This window comes from Chroicocephalus ridibundus, chromosome 6, assembly GCF_963924245.1.
Source record: "Chroicocephalus ridibundus chromosome 6, bChrRid1.1, whole genome shotgun sequence".
In the NCBI taxonomy this organism is placed as follows: Eukaryota; Metazoa; Chordata; class Aves; order Charadriiformes; family Laridae; genus Chroicocephalus; species Chroicocephalus ridibundus.
The window spans coordinates 37,231,430-37,248,060 of NC_086289.1; the positions used below are offsets into that span (position 1 = coordinate 37,231,430).

The 16,631-nt window shown below is 56.0% G+C and overlaps 1 protein-coding gene across 2 annotated transcripts in view; it reads right to left on the bottom strand.

The window, feature by feature from the left end:
- UNC5B (unc-5 netrin receptor B) overlaps positions 1-13,675 on the bottom strand; it is a 58,024-nt gene extending 44,349 nt beyond the window's left edge. For both annotated transcript variants that reach the window (XM_063339339.1, XM_063339338.1), the window contains exon 1: positions 13,534-13,675. In XM_063339339.1, coding sequence (XP_063195409.1) covers positions 13,534-13,618 — 85 coding nt within the window. In that variant the 5' untranslated portion in view covers positions 13,619-13,675. The remainder of the gene's footprint in view (positions 1-13,533) is intronic.
- Between the last annotated feature and the right edge of the window lie 2,956 nt (positions 13,676-16,631).

Sequence of the window (16,631 nt, forward strand, 5' to 3'; positions counted from 1 at the left end):
TTTCCCCTTGACGCTCTGTTTTCACAGAGCCGCTCCCCAAAAATGTGAAAAGCCAAAGCTGCAGAATACCCTTGACCCAAAGGTCTATGACAATCCAAACTCCTCCAGCCTTTAGACCCCACACTTTACATAATTGTCTTTTGAACCCCCCCCTTTACACGTCCAACACGCCTAGTCACCTCACCCCAGAGACTCTTCCAAAGCATGCATGTAGGCTATGAGGAATCCCCATCCCCGTCTCTCTCCAGCTGACCCAGGTGTGGGATGCTCTCCTCCTGCTTCCCCTTCAGCCGCTCAACCATCATTAGGGAAGGACCATTTCCTTCCCCAACAATTAAAGGTCATCTGCCAACAAGTGTCTTTTGCCACGACCTGAAGCCATCCTTCAGCGCTTCTCGCGCCTTGCCCAAGGTTCTTCCAACTTTTTTTCCCCCCTCAGTTCTTCATCTATTTTGGGGTACCCCATCTCAGCTCAAAGGACATGGCCCCAGAAAGAGCAGAACAAACCCTCCTTTCCCATAGATCTGCTGCTCAAAACGCTCACGCCCACGTGGCGTTTGTGTTCCCCAATAGTAGGTGGCAAGTGTTATGTTGTTGGGTATTTTTTTTTTTAGTGGGATATTAATAGATCCCTCTCACTGGCCGACCAGCTCGCCTAGATAAAAAAACACAACTACTTTATTGTTAATTTCCTAATCAGGCAGGCGCTTAATTGCGAGATGTCTACTTCTGAGTCAAAGAGGGGGAGGGCTGCAGACACACGAACAGCATGACTGCAAAAGAAAAAAAGTCTGGATTTTTTTTTTTTTTTTGGGAAATCAAGCTGAAAAAAGAAATCTCCCCCAAACAAACAAACAAACAAAAAACCCCAACCCCAAATAAGCCAGGCAGCCAAAAGAAAAATCCATCGGGATTTTTGGTATCTTCGGCACAGGAGCTCCTCTTGGTGCAGGGGCCAAGGAGATGCTGAACCCCGTGGTCCCTCCTGCGGGGGGGCTGGAGCCCCCGGCTGTCCCAGGGTAGGGGCACACGGCAATGTCTCTCTCCTCCTGCCTCCCGTATATATAGCACGGTCCCCGCGGGCGGCGAGCAGATGGTTACCAAGCTGGCAGGTTGCAAACAGCTCCGGAGAGCCGGTCGGGGAATCAGATATTGTCTCCATGCCTTTAGTTTTGGAAACAAAAGATGTCTCTCAGCTTAAAAAAAAAAAAAAAAAAAAAAAGTTTGCCACGGGACCTCGCCGCTCCCCCCGTTTTCGGATCTCTTTCTAAAAATCGCTTCAATCCAGTTCACATCGCTCAGGTCTGAAGCCTGTACAACTCTCCGGGCTGCCTCCACATCATCATTTTTTCCACTCTGAAAAGGGAAAATGGATCTTTTCATCTGACTCTCCCCTCTGCAGCTGGAAGGGGAAGGCAAGGAGACAGCCCTGGTGCACGGCACAACATCAGCCTTGCTTTTCCAGCAAGCTGCGGGCACTCCCATCCCTCCATGAAGTTTTCTCCCTTGCCTTCCTACCAGAACTTGCGAACGCCAGGAACTCGGGGCAAGCTTCTTCCCAGCATCCCTGCCGCTTATTTATGGGAGGCTTGGAAACAGTCCTGGACCCAAGCCCTAAAAAGGCAGGACAGCAGTGACACCGCAGAGGGACCCAAATCATCTTTTAGGGTGGGTTAACTTTTAAAACCGTCCTTCGGTAGGCCACACCGGATACCTACTGGTGCGCAAGCGGCAGGACTCCGGCTTCTTTTGCTTCCCCACCAGTTTTAGCTCTGCAACTCGACCCTCGCAGAAACATATGGTTTGCATTCTCCCCCCGGCCCCGGTTATCCTTTCCGTAGGCTCGCACACGCTCTCCTTCCCATAGGCACACAAATCCCAAGCTCTTTTCTCTCTTTAAGCAAGAAATGGTGCCGGCATCCTCCCCACGGCTCACCAAGGGAAGGGGATGGGCACGGGCAGAGCGGGAGAGGCTGCAGTAAAAAAAACCCCTCAGCTGAGACCACTGAAGTGGGCTTTGCTATTTCATGCTGGGGTCATTAACATCCCGGCTGGATCTGCTGCGTGCCCTTAGAGCCAGTCCATAGATACCGATGGAAACAGAGCCACTGTGTCAGTGGGATACGGAGACGAAAAGGGGGATACACAACAAAAAAAACCCCCACTTTGCCTTCCCCAGCTGGCCAGGGAGCACCGAAAAGCCACCCTGCTGGAGCCTCCACCCTCATCCCTCTCCACTAGCAGAAGACAGAAACAACGAGGCCTTTGGATGCGGGGACAGGGATGCGGGGACAGGGATGCTAAGGCACTGCAGGGTACCAGTGCTCAGAGGATGCTCGAAGGGCAGGCACCGGCCGGCAGCAGGGTTAAGCAGCAACTTCACCTCCTTCTTCGTGTGCAAAACCCACCCTTCTTTTCCTGTTAGGCAGTTTTCATCTAATTTTCTGCTTCATCCAGCAGCCAGCCTTCTCTCCGCAAAGAGACGACGGCAGCCTAAGCTGGTTTTTGTTCAGCCCAGAGGACCGATCCGGCGGGAAACGACGAGAGGGGATTTTTACGGAGCATTACTTCGCCTTCACCGACAAGCACAGCGTCGCCTCCCCCCAGCCCGCATCCCGGGATGAAGTTAAAAATTCAGGAGGCCCCTCGCGCCCGCTTCTTTTTCCTGGTGTCCTTAAAGCACTGCGCTCGAGAGGAGCCTCCCGGAGCCTGGGAGGGCCGTGGGATGGATGGGTGGATGGATGGATGCCCCCGGCCAAAAGCAGCCCGGGCTGTGATAGAAACCAGAAGCCCTGCGGTCTGCGAGCCCGACTGCCATTGCAAAGCATGCCGAGCATTGCTGGCGCGCCTGCGTGCCCCACACCATCCTCCTGGCCGCCGCAAAAAACCCCGAAAGATCCTCCAAATTTATATATATATTTATTTTTCTTTTTCGGCAGCACAGGACCAGCAAGCCTGACAGTTTCTTGGCGCCAAGCGCAGCATGAATTCCTCCCAGCAGGTATTATAAAACCACACTTTAAAAAAAAAAAAAAAAAAAAATCTATTTTTGACCCGTTGTGTATTTCGGATTGGCGTTACTCAGGGTTTTAGCTGGATAGATGAAGCCTTGCAGTAACCTGTGGCTTTCCCTAACACTTATCCCCCCGGGATCCTTCCCGATGGGCTGGGACCCCATCTGCAACGCCGGCGCGTGGGGTTTTTCCATCCCCGGCGGGACCAGCCCCAACACGCCCCAAACTCCCGGGGTTTTGTTGTAAACTACAAAGGAACCTGCCCATTTTGCCCCAGTTTGCATAACCAGTTTATCCCAAGCATTTGTTTTAAAAAAAAAAAAAAAAATTAAAAAAATTAAAAAAAACCCAACAAACCCTCAACCCTTGTTAGTCACCGCTCAGCCCAAACGAAAACCCAACCCTCTTCCCAGCTTTTGGATCTCACTTTTCCAGCTGCGGGCAGAGCCAACATTTTTAATCTTGGTGTTTAAGTGTTAGAGTCTGAAATAGGCACCTCAATACCTTGTTATATATATAAAAATATATATTTAGAATATTATATGTGTTTATATAAAAATATATAATTATATTTTTAATATATATATATATCATATATTTTATGTATTCTTACATGTTTATATATATAAAAAACAGCCAAAGTACCCAAGGCAGGGATTAACTGGGGGGCTGTAACTCCTGCAATCCGAAGCTGGGATGGCTGGGCCATGGCACCACGGGATTTTAACGTGGAAAGCCACGGCAGCCACACGTCCCAGCCCTGCTCGCTTCACCCGAGCACAGACTAGTCATTCACCGGCAGCAAATCACTTAGCATAGACACGCGTGGAACAAAAAAAAAAAAAAAAAAAAAAAAAAAGAGGGAGAAAATAAGTTTTATAGCCCTCAGCCACCCGCATCCTGGCTCCATCACGCTCTGGGCCCCAGTCATCCGAGCAGCTCCGTGCAGCCAAATCCCCTCTCCTGAAACAAATCCCTTTAGTGCCTTTAGACGCCGGAGTGTGGAAGGAGGCGCTCGCAGGGCTTCTGACTGCGGAAAGCAGCCAAAACGACGGGCAGCGGGCATCGCGTCGCGCCTCCCCCAGGAAAACGTGCTCCCACAACCAAAGGCAGGCATCTGTCTCCTCCTGAAGACCAGGGGAGGAGGAAAGGAACCGCACGGGTGGGGATAGCAGGGAAGCCCGAATCGCCGCCTCCTCTTCCTTCCAGCAAAAAGCCTTAGCCCACGGCCCCAGCAATGCTGACGGAGCCAGGCTGCACCCAGCAGCGACACCGTGTCACCGAGGGCTCGGCCCCAAAGCTGATAGACTGGTGCAACCCAGAGGAGACCCTACGGAGACACGTCGGGATGCTACAGCCCCGATGAGGAGCTCCTGAGCGCGGGGAACAGCTTTCTTCCAGCCTAACGCAGATTTTCAGCAATACTTGACCCCCTCTAGGAAGACGTCCTCTGGTCAGGCCCCAGAAAGCAGAAGAAACAGGACATTTAAGCTTCTCCAAGGCAGGCTGGAAGAAAAAAACTCCCTTAAACGAACCTAGTCTCCAATGCAGCGACGCAGACCACTGATTGCTTTTAATTGCCATGTAATTGGACTTAGGACCATGCCTTCATTTTAAGCACGTCTCTACATTTCCCATCTGTCAAGGGGGAAAGAAAAAAAAACAAAAACACCCTTCAAAACAATACTCCAGCACAGGAACACCATCCAGCAACTGTAGAAAGAGCCGCGGCGGGTGGGGAGGCGAAGGCACCCGCACCCTGAGGAGCGGCATCCCCAGTCTGTTTGGGATAAACAGGGGTGGAGGGAGGCTGCTGGGATCCCACACCTGGGCAGCGGCCACCCGAAAGGAGGTGATGGCCCCGGGCCAGACCACAGCAGACAGCACGGCCACATTGCAAGACCCACCCTCATGACCAGCACTAATTACTAGCTTCACTCGCAGGCCCTGCAAAAGCCTTCAGAGATGCCCCTCCAGGTGAGGGTGGGGACACTTGCTTGGCTCCACTTGGCTACATGGATGAAAAGCAAGCAGCAGACCGCATTTTTTTTTTTTTTTGGTTGTTTTAAATAGCAACCACTTTCTGGCTGCTGGAAAACACCCTCCCTTCTGTTCTTCAAGCCAACCCAAACAGATAGAGCCAATAACGCAGCCAGGTGACAGCGTAGGATGGTGAGGTCTCCACGTAGAGGAGATCAGCCCCCGCTCGCAGAGCACGCGAGGGTGGGATGAGACCCCCTCAAGATGGCAGGGAGGCAGAGCCGACCACCCCAACCTCCAAAAAAACCTACGAAGACCCAGTCCTCCATCCCGATTGCTCTCAGTTCTCCAATCATCATCCAAAGGAAGAACTAACATCCCTTCACGCGAGTCCGCTGGAAAACTGGACGGTCAATGAAGCAAGGTCTTCTGCTGAAGACCTTCGCGGTGCCTTCAGCCACCGTTGGGTGGACATGCACATATGTGATAAGCCCAAAACCTCAGTCTAGAAAGCATTGAGGACACTGACCGACAGCAACCTGAGACAGGAGGAGACACCAACACTGCATCCCAGACGTGTCCCTTCTCCGATTTTAATCTGTCCTGAGGAGTTTCTGGGCTCTCTAACCTCCTGCCCAAGGAAAACTCCCACGCTATACAATGCAACACAACCCTTTTAATAGCCTCCCGCCTCCGCAAGCCACCCAGCCAGGAAGCCTGGGTTTTGTTTTACAACATCTTGTCCCTCCGGCCTGCCACCGCCCCAGGAGGTGCGGGTACATCTGAGGAGCCCAGCCAGAGGTGGACAGCCCACACTGCTCCCTGTTTAAGTCGCGGGGGAGAACAGGTAGAGACATTTAAACGCTGCCAACCAAGGAGGAAGCATGGCGAGAAGGGGGCAACCAGGGCTAATTTCCAGGCTGGTGGCAGGTCCCAGGGAGGAGAGTCGCTCCGCAAAAGGGAAGACTCGCAAAGCAAAAAAGAAGAAAGTGTTTTCGTCTTTGGTGTGGACCCTGCTTCCCATCTTCCCTCAACCCGCAGGCCCGGGCTCTGCCAGGTCCCTTGCCTTGCCTGGAGCATCCTTGGAGGCCACTGCATCTTCCCTCCTCCTGCTTCAGCCCCTCTCCGGAGGGGATTATGGCCAAGCACTCGCTCGTTTAGGTGCTGGGAAATATCCCCTTTCCTGCAAATACATTGCTGACCTCGCTCTTTGCTGCGAGGAGGAGGAATTACAAAGTCCCAAGCCCTGGGGGTGGCTGCGGAGCCCACCTGGGGCACGTGGATGGGGACGGCAGGCTGTGGTGGTGGCGGCGGCACAGGACTCCCAAAGCTGAGCCGTGACCATGAGACGAGGTTTCCTCCTGGAGTGGAAGGACAAGGTCAGGGTAGAGAAAAGCTTGCTCTCCTCTCAGCCATGCTCTCACCTCCCTGCCCGGAGTGACCCTCTGCCTTGCAGGGTTCCTATCATTCATCAGCCACCATGTCCATCTCCACACAACTTCACCGGGGCGGGAGAAGCATCATCGTGCCTTACAGGACGATTTCCCAAGCACCAGCCTGCACTCAGACCCTCTCGTGCACATTTCGCCTGTGCCTGGGGGCCGTTTGGTTCAATACATCGAGGTGTGCCGCATCCATCGCCAGGGCAAGCCAAAGCATCCAGAACAATCCTGCACCTCCATGCAGTGACATCAATACCAAGAGCATTTCTCCACCTCTGTGGAAGTTTTATGGATTTACCCTCTCCCTGCTCCTGTCTAGCATCCCGTGCTATCCACCTGCACGGATCCTCTGGACGAGGATGCTTCCCACAGCATCACAGCCCCAGATCCCACCTGGGCACTGGGTATCTGTACACAGCGGTCCTCGCCTCTCCTCCCACGGTGGCCTCCGCTCAAGAGAAAGGCAGATGGATCTAATACGCATTAAAATGCCTCAAAATGAGATTTTCCACGCTCTTTCAAAGGGAAACAATCCCTCGGCTTTCGCACTCGGCGCAGGCTTGTGAAGGTGGGGAGCCGGGGGGCAGCAGAGGCTACTCGTGGGACCTTTAGAGAAACCACACGGGCAGGACCCCCCCGGGAGCACGAGAGATGCCAGGACCTGAGTTTTGTGTCTGGCCTGATGAGGGTTTGGTACCGATTAGAAGCACAGCCCACGCTGGCAGCCCTGGGTATTCAGGCAGGGAAGGGATCGCTCGTGGTGCAAACAAGCCCCTTCCCTCCTCCTGGCTTTTTTAGGAATAAGAGAGGCAGAGAAGCGAGGGCAGCTGTGCTGTACTTGGGTATATACATGTATTGTGGGCTGCTGCTGGTCAGACTTGCAGGGCAAAGGGATGGAGGTGGAGAAGGAGGTCCCCGAAGATGCTCTGCAAATCTATGTAGGTCTTCTTCCCCACCTGATGGGACTCACTCTGCCAGGGAAAGGGACAGCCCAGACCCCACATGCAAGCAGAGAAAAGCTTCAGAGTTTGAAGCTAGAGCTCTGCTCCATTTTCTTCTTGTCTAACTAGGTATAGTACTCTTTAATAAGCGTCTCAACTTGTGTCTTCCATCACTCAAAGCAAAAAAAAAAAAACAACCAACCAACCCAAAAAACCCGCCAAAATCAAATACAACCCCACTGTCTTTAACTTAAACAACACACAAAACTAAAGGGGGGGAAAAAACGGCTCAAAACATTTGTTTTTCAGATCCCGGGGGATTATGCCAGTCCAACCACTCGGACCCAGCCCTGTGTGGCAGGCAATGGGATGCGTCTCTCAATAAATATTTTGCCTGCACAAATCCAGCTTCAGGAAGAAACCCCGTCTCATGGTCACGGCTCAGCTTTGGGAGTCCTGGGCCGCCACCACCACCACAGCCTGCCGTCCCCATCCACGTGCCCCAGGTGGGCTCCGCAGCCTTGTAATTCCTCCTCCTCGCAGCAAAGAGCGAGGTCAGCAATGTATTTGCAGGAAAGGGGATATTTCCCAGCACCTAAACGAGCGAGTGCTTGGCCATAATCCCCTCCGGAGAGGGGCTGAAGCAGGAGGAGGGAAGATGCAGTGGCCTCCAAGGATGCTCCAGGCAAGGCAAGGGACCTGGCAGAGCCCAGGCCTGCGGGTTGAGGGAAGATGGGAAGCAGGGTCCACACCAAAGACGAAAACACTTTCTTCTTTTTTGAGCTGTAGGACACCCTGCCTGCTGCTGAGCATCGCAGTGGCACATGGCTCGCTTTGCTTACAGGCTTTCCCCCCACCACCACCCCTTCCCCACCTGAATTTCTCCATGGAGCCCAACACTGAGAAACACGGGGAGCCAAACTGGTCATCACACTCCCTTTACCAGATTTACCCCAAGGTTTACACTCCCAGACACCAGGAGTTTGAGTCAAGGCTTGCAGCTTCAACACCCCCCCAGGTCACACCAAGGAGCAGCCCCTGGACCCCCAGTCTGGGGGAGGAAGAAGAGGACCCACCGCCCCAGGGGTTTCACCACGACCCTAACCCAGATGCAAGCCACCAGCGTGGGTCTGGGGAAGCTGGCTGCAATGGGGAACAGCCCCCCCAGGAGCTGAGCCGAGCCAGGAGGTCGAGGAGAAGCCACCAAAGGCAGCGGAGGAGACCCGAGCGGGGAGGGACTCGCAGGAGATTAAAGGCAGCAGGCAGGGCACGCCGGAGCAAGCCCCGCGCTAAATAATTCCTGCTTCCCTTCCCTTTCTTCCCTCGTTTTCCAGCGTGGCTTCGCCCAGCCTTTCCCAGCCCGGCTGGCGTTTGATCTCGGGGCTGGCTCTGCCTTTCCCTCCCCTCCAACCAGCCACCGCAACCCTGAGGCCGACGACCCTCCGAGCTGCCCCAACCCCCCGAAAAATCAGCCCCCTACGCGAAAAAGCAAAGGTTGGGGGGGGGAGGGGGAATGAAATAAAATAAAATAAGATAAAAAAAAATCCCCTAAAAATCCCAGCTCAGCAAACATGTGGCTGCTACCAGCCCAGGCCAGCGGTTTGGGGAGGAGAGGGGATGGGGAACGGGCTGTGGAGGAGGAGGAGGAGACGGCGGCTCTTCTCCTCCACCAAGGAGCAGGTCCGGGGCTGCCAGCCCAGCGCATTCCTGTGCCGTGAGTCAGGCCTCCGAAAAACCAGGAGGCTTCAAAAAATAAAAAAATAATATTCCACGCAGCCGGGATGCTTTGCTCGTCCTTCCCCAGCCTCCCCCAGGCACGCAGCCCCTGGGTTTTTTGGGCTTTTGCTCCACGACGGGACCAAAACCCAGCTGGAACCCTCAAAGAACATCATCACCCCTCCGCGCTGGGCCTCCAGCACGATGAGAAAAGGAAAACCCACACTCCAAAACTGCCTCGACAGTAAAAATTCAAGCGGCGGCCAAGCCCACGGGGCTGTGGAGACGGGGAGAGGGAGGATTTCGGGAGCGTTCTGGGGGGGTGCCGCAGTCAGCCGGGGACCTCCAGGCTCCCCACCAAGAGAGGTCCCTCGCAGGGCGGGTGTGAAACCAGCCATCACAGCAGCTTTCCGCGTTGTTTTGCCTCTCCCAAATCAAAGCTCTGCATTTCCCAGCCCTGGTGCATCCCCACCGTGGGTCATACGGGATTTTTCTCCGCTGCCCCAGCCTGATGTGGAGCCACCTCACTCAAAAGCGATCGGTTCACCGCTCCCGGGCCTCCGCAAAGGCTCTGGTTTGGGGGCAGGGGGGGAAGCATCTCACACAACATTTTCTTTAGGTCCTGAGCTCTGGCAGAGCCAGGGAAGGATCCCCCAAGCTCCCTTCTCCCCGCGATGAGCAGGAGGAATGAGTCTTCGTGCCACCAGATGCAGAGCCCCCCCTGCCACCAGCATCCAAAGGACCAGGGCTGTGTCAGCTCGGTGCCACCGCGCTCTGACTCACGAGCAGGGGTGGCTTGCACAATACAACTGATTACAGCAAATTACAGCTGGGCCTATTAAGGAAAGCCAAAATCAGAGGCAATGGGCCTTAAAATGCCACAACGGGGCCGGCAGCAGCCAGCGAGCATCCCTTGTACCAGTATTAATCTCCCCGCTTCCCGAGGCGAGGCGCACGGGTGGGATGGCAGGAGGGGGGCAGAGGGAATGGGCTGGTGATTTATGCCCCCTCCCCCCCCACCCCTTTCCTTCGCTCCGGCAAATGTTTTCGCTCGCATTAGCATCGCTAAAGCCGGGAGGATATAAGTGAATAGGAAACAGCAGGAACCTGTGGCTTTATGGCACCGACATCTGCTGTAATGAACTCCTCGCAGACTCCATACAGCCCCTTCCGTCCGGGCTTTTGCCGAGCGGAGCCAAGCCCAGCTCCCGGACTCTCCCGATAACCCATGGGGCTGGCAAACGGATCCCACCAGCCCCAAACATGCCAGGAGGGAGAAAAACCACACGGCTGAGGACTTGAAAGCGCTGCTGCTGCTAGAAATGGAAACAAAACCAAGCTCCTTGCATCATCTCGGCTTGCTTAACTGACCCGAAATACAGTGTGGGGTTGGTTTTGTTTTTTTTAATTCCTGTATGGCTAGGACAGGGATGGAAAGGGAGCCGCATGCACAGCACCAAAAGGACCCACGGGACCTTCCAGAGGGCAGGAGATAAAGGACCCAGCTGGACTCTCCAGGCTGCTCACTGGGTCAGCAGCGGTGCACTTTTGATTTCTAAACAGAGAAAATGCAGTCTGGATTCCTCCCCTACCCCCCTCCACCACTCAACTACCACTTCCAAGAGATTCTGCCTTCCTTAAAGTAGTATTTTTCCATTTCTCTCCTTTTTTTTTTTTGTTGTTGTTTCATTATTTCATTCTGCCACTAACACGCACAGCGAGCTCACAAGAAGGTGAGGGCTCCATAACCAAGCAGCTAAAGGAGAAGACAAAAAGCCGGAGCAGATCCTTCCACACAGGGCTGGCCTGGAGCGAGGAAGCCCCCGGCTCCTGGGAGGGCAGGCTTTGCCGAGGAGCAACAGGTCTTGGAGCGTCTCTCCCCCAGCCATCTGCTCCCGGTGACAGCAGCCTCCTGCCACCACCAACCCATGCCGGTGGGGGACAGCAGTGCCAGTGTCCCCCTCCCTCGCTCCCCAGGTGTTGTCCTGTGATGGTGGCAGAGCAGAGGGATGGAAGGAGGGTCCTTCAGCCGGGTGGCAGTGTCACACCGTCTGCAAACGCCCTTGTCAGCATCACCCTCAGGATCGTGACAAAAAATCTGTGGGGAAAGGCCCTCAAGCAAGCTCAAAATCCTGGCGCCAAGTTGTTTTCCTATTGAGATCAGCACAGCCAAGCAGAACAGAGCGCAGCGAGGAGCCCGGCAAAGCCCCCAGGACCCGTATGGGGGGGACACGGGTGGGAGCTGGGGTCCCGCCGGCAGCAGAGGAGAGCACAGTCCTGGGGACGCGTGGGCCCGCCGCTGCTGGGATTCAGACCCCAATCCAAAACAACGCTTCTCCCCTCCCCGCCGCTGCAAAACCCAACGCAAACAGCATGTACGTTCTCTGCTATTAAAAGAGAAAAGTATTTTCTAGGTGATGTTTCTCCCTCCCTCCTTAGAACCAGGCAAAGATGGGGAAGGGAGCGGATTATCGGCGGGGCTGAGGACCCACCTCAGCTCCCTCCTCTGCATCCTCACATGCAATTGCTAAACAACACTCCTGGAGAAACACTAATTATAGCTCTACAGCTTACAAACTTTACACACGTTTACATACGCCAGATTAACAGCGTGCCTTCGGAAAGCTCCCCAGACTCGAACCGATCCAGCTTGGTCAGGTTTAACTTGTTTTTTTCTTCTTCACTCCCTCCCTCCTGCCCAGCTTCATTTCAACCCCTGCGTGAACTCAGCGCACACAAAAATCAAGAGCACGGCACGGGATGGAGCCAGGTGCGGGGGTCCCGCACCACCACCCCAATCGATATCCCCCCAGCTCCCTGGCATCCCCAGGCTGCTTGGCCACAGCTAAACCCTGACCCAGCGCATCCCGGCTAATCCAGCCTTCCCAGTTCCCTGCCAGCCACAGCATCCCACGCCATGCCGAGCCTCCGGGCCCCTCGCTGCCCACCCCCAGGGCACGGGACCCTCAGGCACACGCCAAGCGGGACACCAGCTGCCGGCTCTCCAAGCTCTCCCTTCCCAGAAAAGGCAGAGTTCCTCCCGGCTGGAGGACGCCGCTGCAGCAACGTCCAAGGCCACTGAATAAGTCAATAGTGCCATTTCTGTTTTCCATTTGCTGAAACACACTGGATCTTTGTGCGGCGGAGGCGGAAAAAATATTAATCTAATTAAACTCCCTCCCCCAAATTCCTCGTCACCTTAATTACACTTCAGAAAAGAAGGCTTGGTTCATTTTCCTAGAAAATCAGCTTGTCAGGAGACGCTTTTAACTGCTGAGGAGACAGATCTGTGCTTGCGCTTTTGCGTCCTCAAACCCTCGCCACAAGCTGCGGGAAGCGAGCGACAGGCTCTCCTCCCGAGTTCCCACGGGGATGACAACCTTGCCCGTCACCGGAGCCCCGGCGCTTACGGTGACGGTCTCTTCCAACCTCTGAAAAGCCATGAAACTTTATAGGTCTCCACTTTCTGAGCTCTATATTCGCGGACATCTTATTTTATCTTTTTTTTTTTTTTTTTTTTTAATACCTGGAGGATAAACACCGGCACTTTTGCTTTGCCACCGCCGGAGGATGACAAAGGACAAAGTCCCGAGACGCAGAGGATGTTCACGAGTCGCAAGGAGGGGGGGGGGGGGTTGGAAAAATATAGCGGAAAGGCTGAATTTGATCACGGGAGTCCTAACGAGAGAGGGCAGCAGGAGAGACGTGCCTCTGTTTATTGTCCGTGGCAGGGATTGCCAACGGAAGGGCTGGATGTAAGTGCATCTCAATCACAAGATTGGGTTGCGCACAGGAAACTTTGAAGAGCCATAGGAAAAGCCCACTTAGCCGCCCGGCCATCAATAGCTCGGTTTATAAAAACGCAGATTATAAATAAATAAATATAAAAATAATAATATCCAGGCTGCATAATTACTTATTTGACCCGCTGGGCAAATCGCAGCTGGCGACGCTAGAGAACGCGGCTGGGTTTGGGTGGGTTTGTTTTGCTTTTCCCAAGGAGGGGGGGGGGAGGGGGAAAAGAAGAGATAAAAAATATATAGATATACAAAAATACACCGACATAAAAAATTATATAGATATATAAAAAAAAGCCAGCGGCACGGTGAGGCGGGGAACGGCGCTGCCAACCCGCATCCCCCCCGGAGCATCTTCCCCCCGGAGGATCCCTCTGCCGGAGCATCTTCCCCCCGGAGCATCCCCCGGCCCCGGGGGCGGCTGAGCTCCCCCCCCCCCGCACACCCCTCAACCTTGATATTAATAAAGAAAAAGGGAAATAAACGCCTCAAGGTTGGACACCCCCCTCACACGCACACACACCTTAGAGCTGCCCCTAAAAAAAGGGCTAAACCGCAGCGAACTTTTTTCCCCGGGGGGGAGACAGCTGCCCCCCGCCCCGAAAAACTTCTTCTCTCCCCCCTTCCCCCCCAACCCCGTTACCTGCGGCGCCCAGCGCCCGTCGGAGGGTGAGGAAGGCGAGGATGAGGAAGGCGGCGGGGCGGCGGGGGCCGGGCGGCGGCGGCATGGCGGCGGGGCCGGGAGCGGAGCGGCGGGGCGCTGCCTGCCCGCCCGCCTCGCCACACTGCCGGGGCTGCCCGGCGCCCGGCGGGGCGGGGCGGGGCGGGGCGGGGGCGGTGCCTGCCATGAGCTGTGCCGGCCTCAGCCCCCCCCCCCTCCCTTCCCCTTCTCCGGCATCACCGCCACCTTCCCGCCCCCATCCCGTCCAGCCCGGGGTGCGGGGCGGGGAGGGGGGGGGAAAGCCGAGGCCGGGCTGGAAAATCCACGGTTGAGAACAAGCGGCGGAGCGGGGTGTGCAGTGGGGGTGTGCGGGCGCAAGGGGGAGCCCCGCAACGCGCTCCGACGCCGGTCCCCGCTGTGTGCGCCCCCGCTCCATCCCGCATCCCAGCGGGACACCGGTCCCCCGTGCGTCTGTGTCCCCCCCATCCAGCATCCCAGCGGGACACTGGTTCCTGCTGTGTGTCCCCCGCATGCCCGCGGGACACCGGCCCCCGCCGTGTGTGTCTCCCCAATCCCGCCTCCCAGCAGGACACTGGTCCCTGCCGTGTGTGTCCCCCCCATCCCAGCGGGACACTGGTCCCCGCTGTGTCCCCCCCCCCTCTCCCCGCATCCCAGTGGGACACTGGCCTCCAACGTGTGTGTGTCCCCCATCCTGCATCCCAGTGGGACACAGGTCCCGTGTGTGTCCCCCATCCCAGGGGGACACCAGTCCCTGGTGTGTGTGTGTGTGTCCCCATCCCAGTGAGACACCGGTCCCCGATGAGTGTGTGTGTGTGTCCCCTCTCCCTGCATCCCAGTGGGACACTGGTCCCCACTGTGTGTCCCCCCCATCTCACATCCCAGCGGGACACTGGTCCCCGCTGTGTGTCCCCCCCCTCTCCGCACATCCCAGTGGGACACAGGTCCCTGCCACGTGCGTGTCCCCCATCCCGCATCCCAGGGGGACACCGGCCCCCAGGGTGTGTGTGTGTGTCCCTCCCCACATCCCAGGGGTACACTGGCCCACCCCATCCCATATCCCAGGAGGACACCAGCCCTGCTGTCTGTGTCCCCCACATCCTGCATCCCAGTGGGACACTGGTCCCTGGTGTGTGTCCCCCCAGCTCCCTGCATCCCAGCGGGACGGAAGCCCCCGGCAGCTGGCATGCCCACCCTTGCCTCTGGAAGAAGTACAATGGCAAAAATACACGCAAGACATGAAATTTCCTTTTGCTGCTAAAGGCATGGGTGCCGCAGGAGCATGCGACGCGTTATCGCATCCCCCCACCCCAGAAAAAAATGGGATTAAAACCCAGGCTGCAAAACATACCCAGAGAAGCACAAAAACCTCAGACACACACACACATGAACAAAAAATTAAAAAAAAAAAAAAAAAATCACACTTCGGGGAAGTTATCCTGCAGCTGCTCCTCAATTCTCTGGACATCTCCCTTCCCACAAAGAATTGCGAACGAACTTACAGGTTCGCAGGCTTCGAGCGGTGGGGGCACAGCTTTCCCCTCAGGCTGGGTTTCAGGCTCCTCGCTTGCTGGAGAGGGGGGGCAAAAGGGCTCAGGTATGCCCAGGAGAGGGGGCAACCCCAAGTTCAGCCAAGTTGCGTTAGGGTAGAGCTTCTCACAGAGCAGCATCCACACAAACAGGGCCACAAAGCGCCAGGTGACAGCAAGAACCACTTCCACTGAGGCAGAGGGGGCTGCCATTGCTGCCTACAAATGGTTAAAATCGCATGGGAACTGCTAACTACTTTTAATTGCTGGCAGCTGCTGGGTTCCTCCGGGGTAGGGCAGTGGGGGCGAAGAAGAAACCCTGGCAGGCAGGAGGTAATTACAGCCCGCGCCTGCCTGGTGGAACCGGGGCTGTGGGTTTGGCACCAGCTCTCTCCAGGCCCAACGTGCTGCTCCCGGGTTTTGCCCCTTGGCCTGAGCTCGGCTGTCGCCGGAGGGGACGGAGAAACTGGGGGAACGGCGTCTGCTGTTGGATCAGGGTGTCACACGCAGACCATGGGGTGGCCTTTGCGCTTGGGATGGGCCTTTCGAGCACCACCCAGAAATGAAAGTCCACCTCAGGAAACATTTCAGGGTCATCATGAGCTCTCCTCGCTGCCCAATTGCCTTCTCCTGCCACCTCCCAGCCTGGCTGCCCCTCAGCCGGTCCCGTGGGTACCCCAGCCAGCCCCCAAAACGGGGGGGTACTCGTGCCACGCTGCTTGGGCCATCCGCACGTCCCCTGCAATACACAGAGTGGTTCGGGTTAGAAGGGACCTTAAAGTCCACCCAGTGCCACCCCCTGCCCTGGGCAGGGACACCTCCCACCAGACCAGGTTGCTCCAAGCCCCGTCCAACCTGGCCTTGAACCCTCCAGGGATGGGGCAGCCACAGCTTCTCTGGGCAACATTGGCCAGTGTCCCACCACCCTCGGAGCTGCCTCGAGCGCTACCTCCAGCGTCCCCCCCTTGGCTGCGCTTCAGCCCATATTTATGGAGCAGTGGGACGTGCTGGAAAAGGCTTAAGAGCGAAAAAACCCAACTCATCTCCAGTTGCCGTGGAGGGGGTGAAGCTGCTGAAGAAGAGCCTGGCTGGGCCGCGAGGCGGGGGGATGCGCGTGACGCAGACCCGGCGGCGCTGGCGTTGGAGAGGGGCTAGGGGGGGAGAGGCCTGAGAAAATAAACCAGCAAAAAAGGCTGTTTCCCAGCTGGGTCGGGACACACGTCAGGCTCACGTGCAGGTCGCGGTGGCAGCGTAACGCAATGGCACATCGGCACCTGCCCAAATCCGGGGCACTGGCGGTAACCGTTGGTGCAAGAGAGGGCTCTGTGCCTGGGCGGGCGTTTATTCTTTATTAAATAACACCGATAACACTGGTTCTGCTGTGTGAAGCACACGAGGGGCTCAGAAGAACGGTCTGGTACCAGTGCGGGTGTTGGTACCAACGAGTGGAGGAACCGGCAGGCAGTCACAACACCCGCTTTTGGAAGCAGAGCGCGCCTTTTGAATGTTTTTGATTTTTTTTTGTTTTGTTTC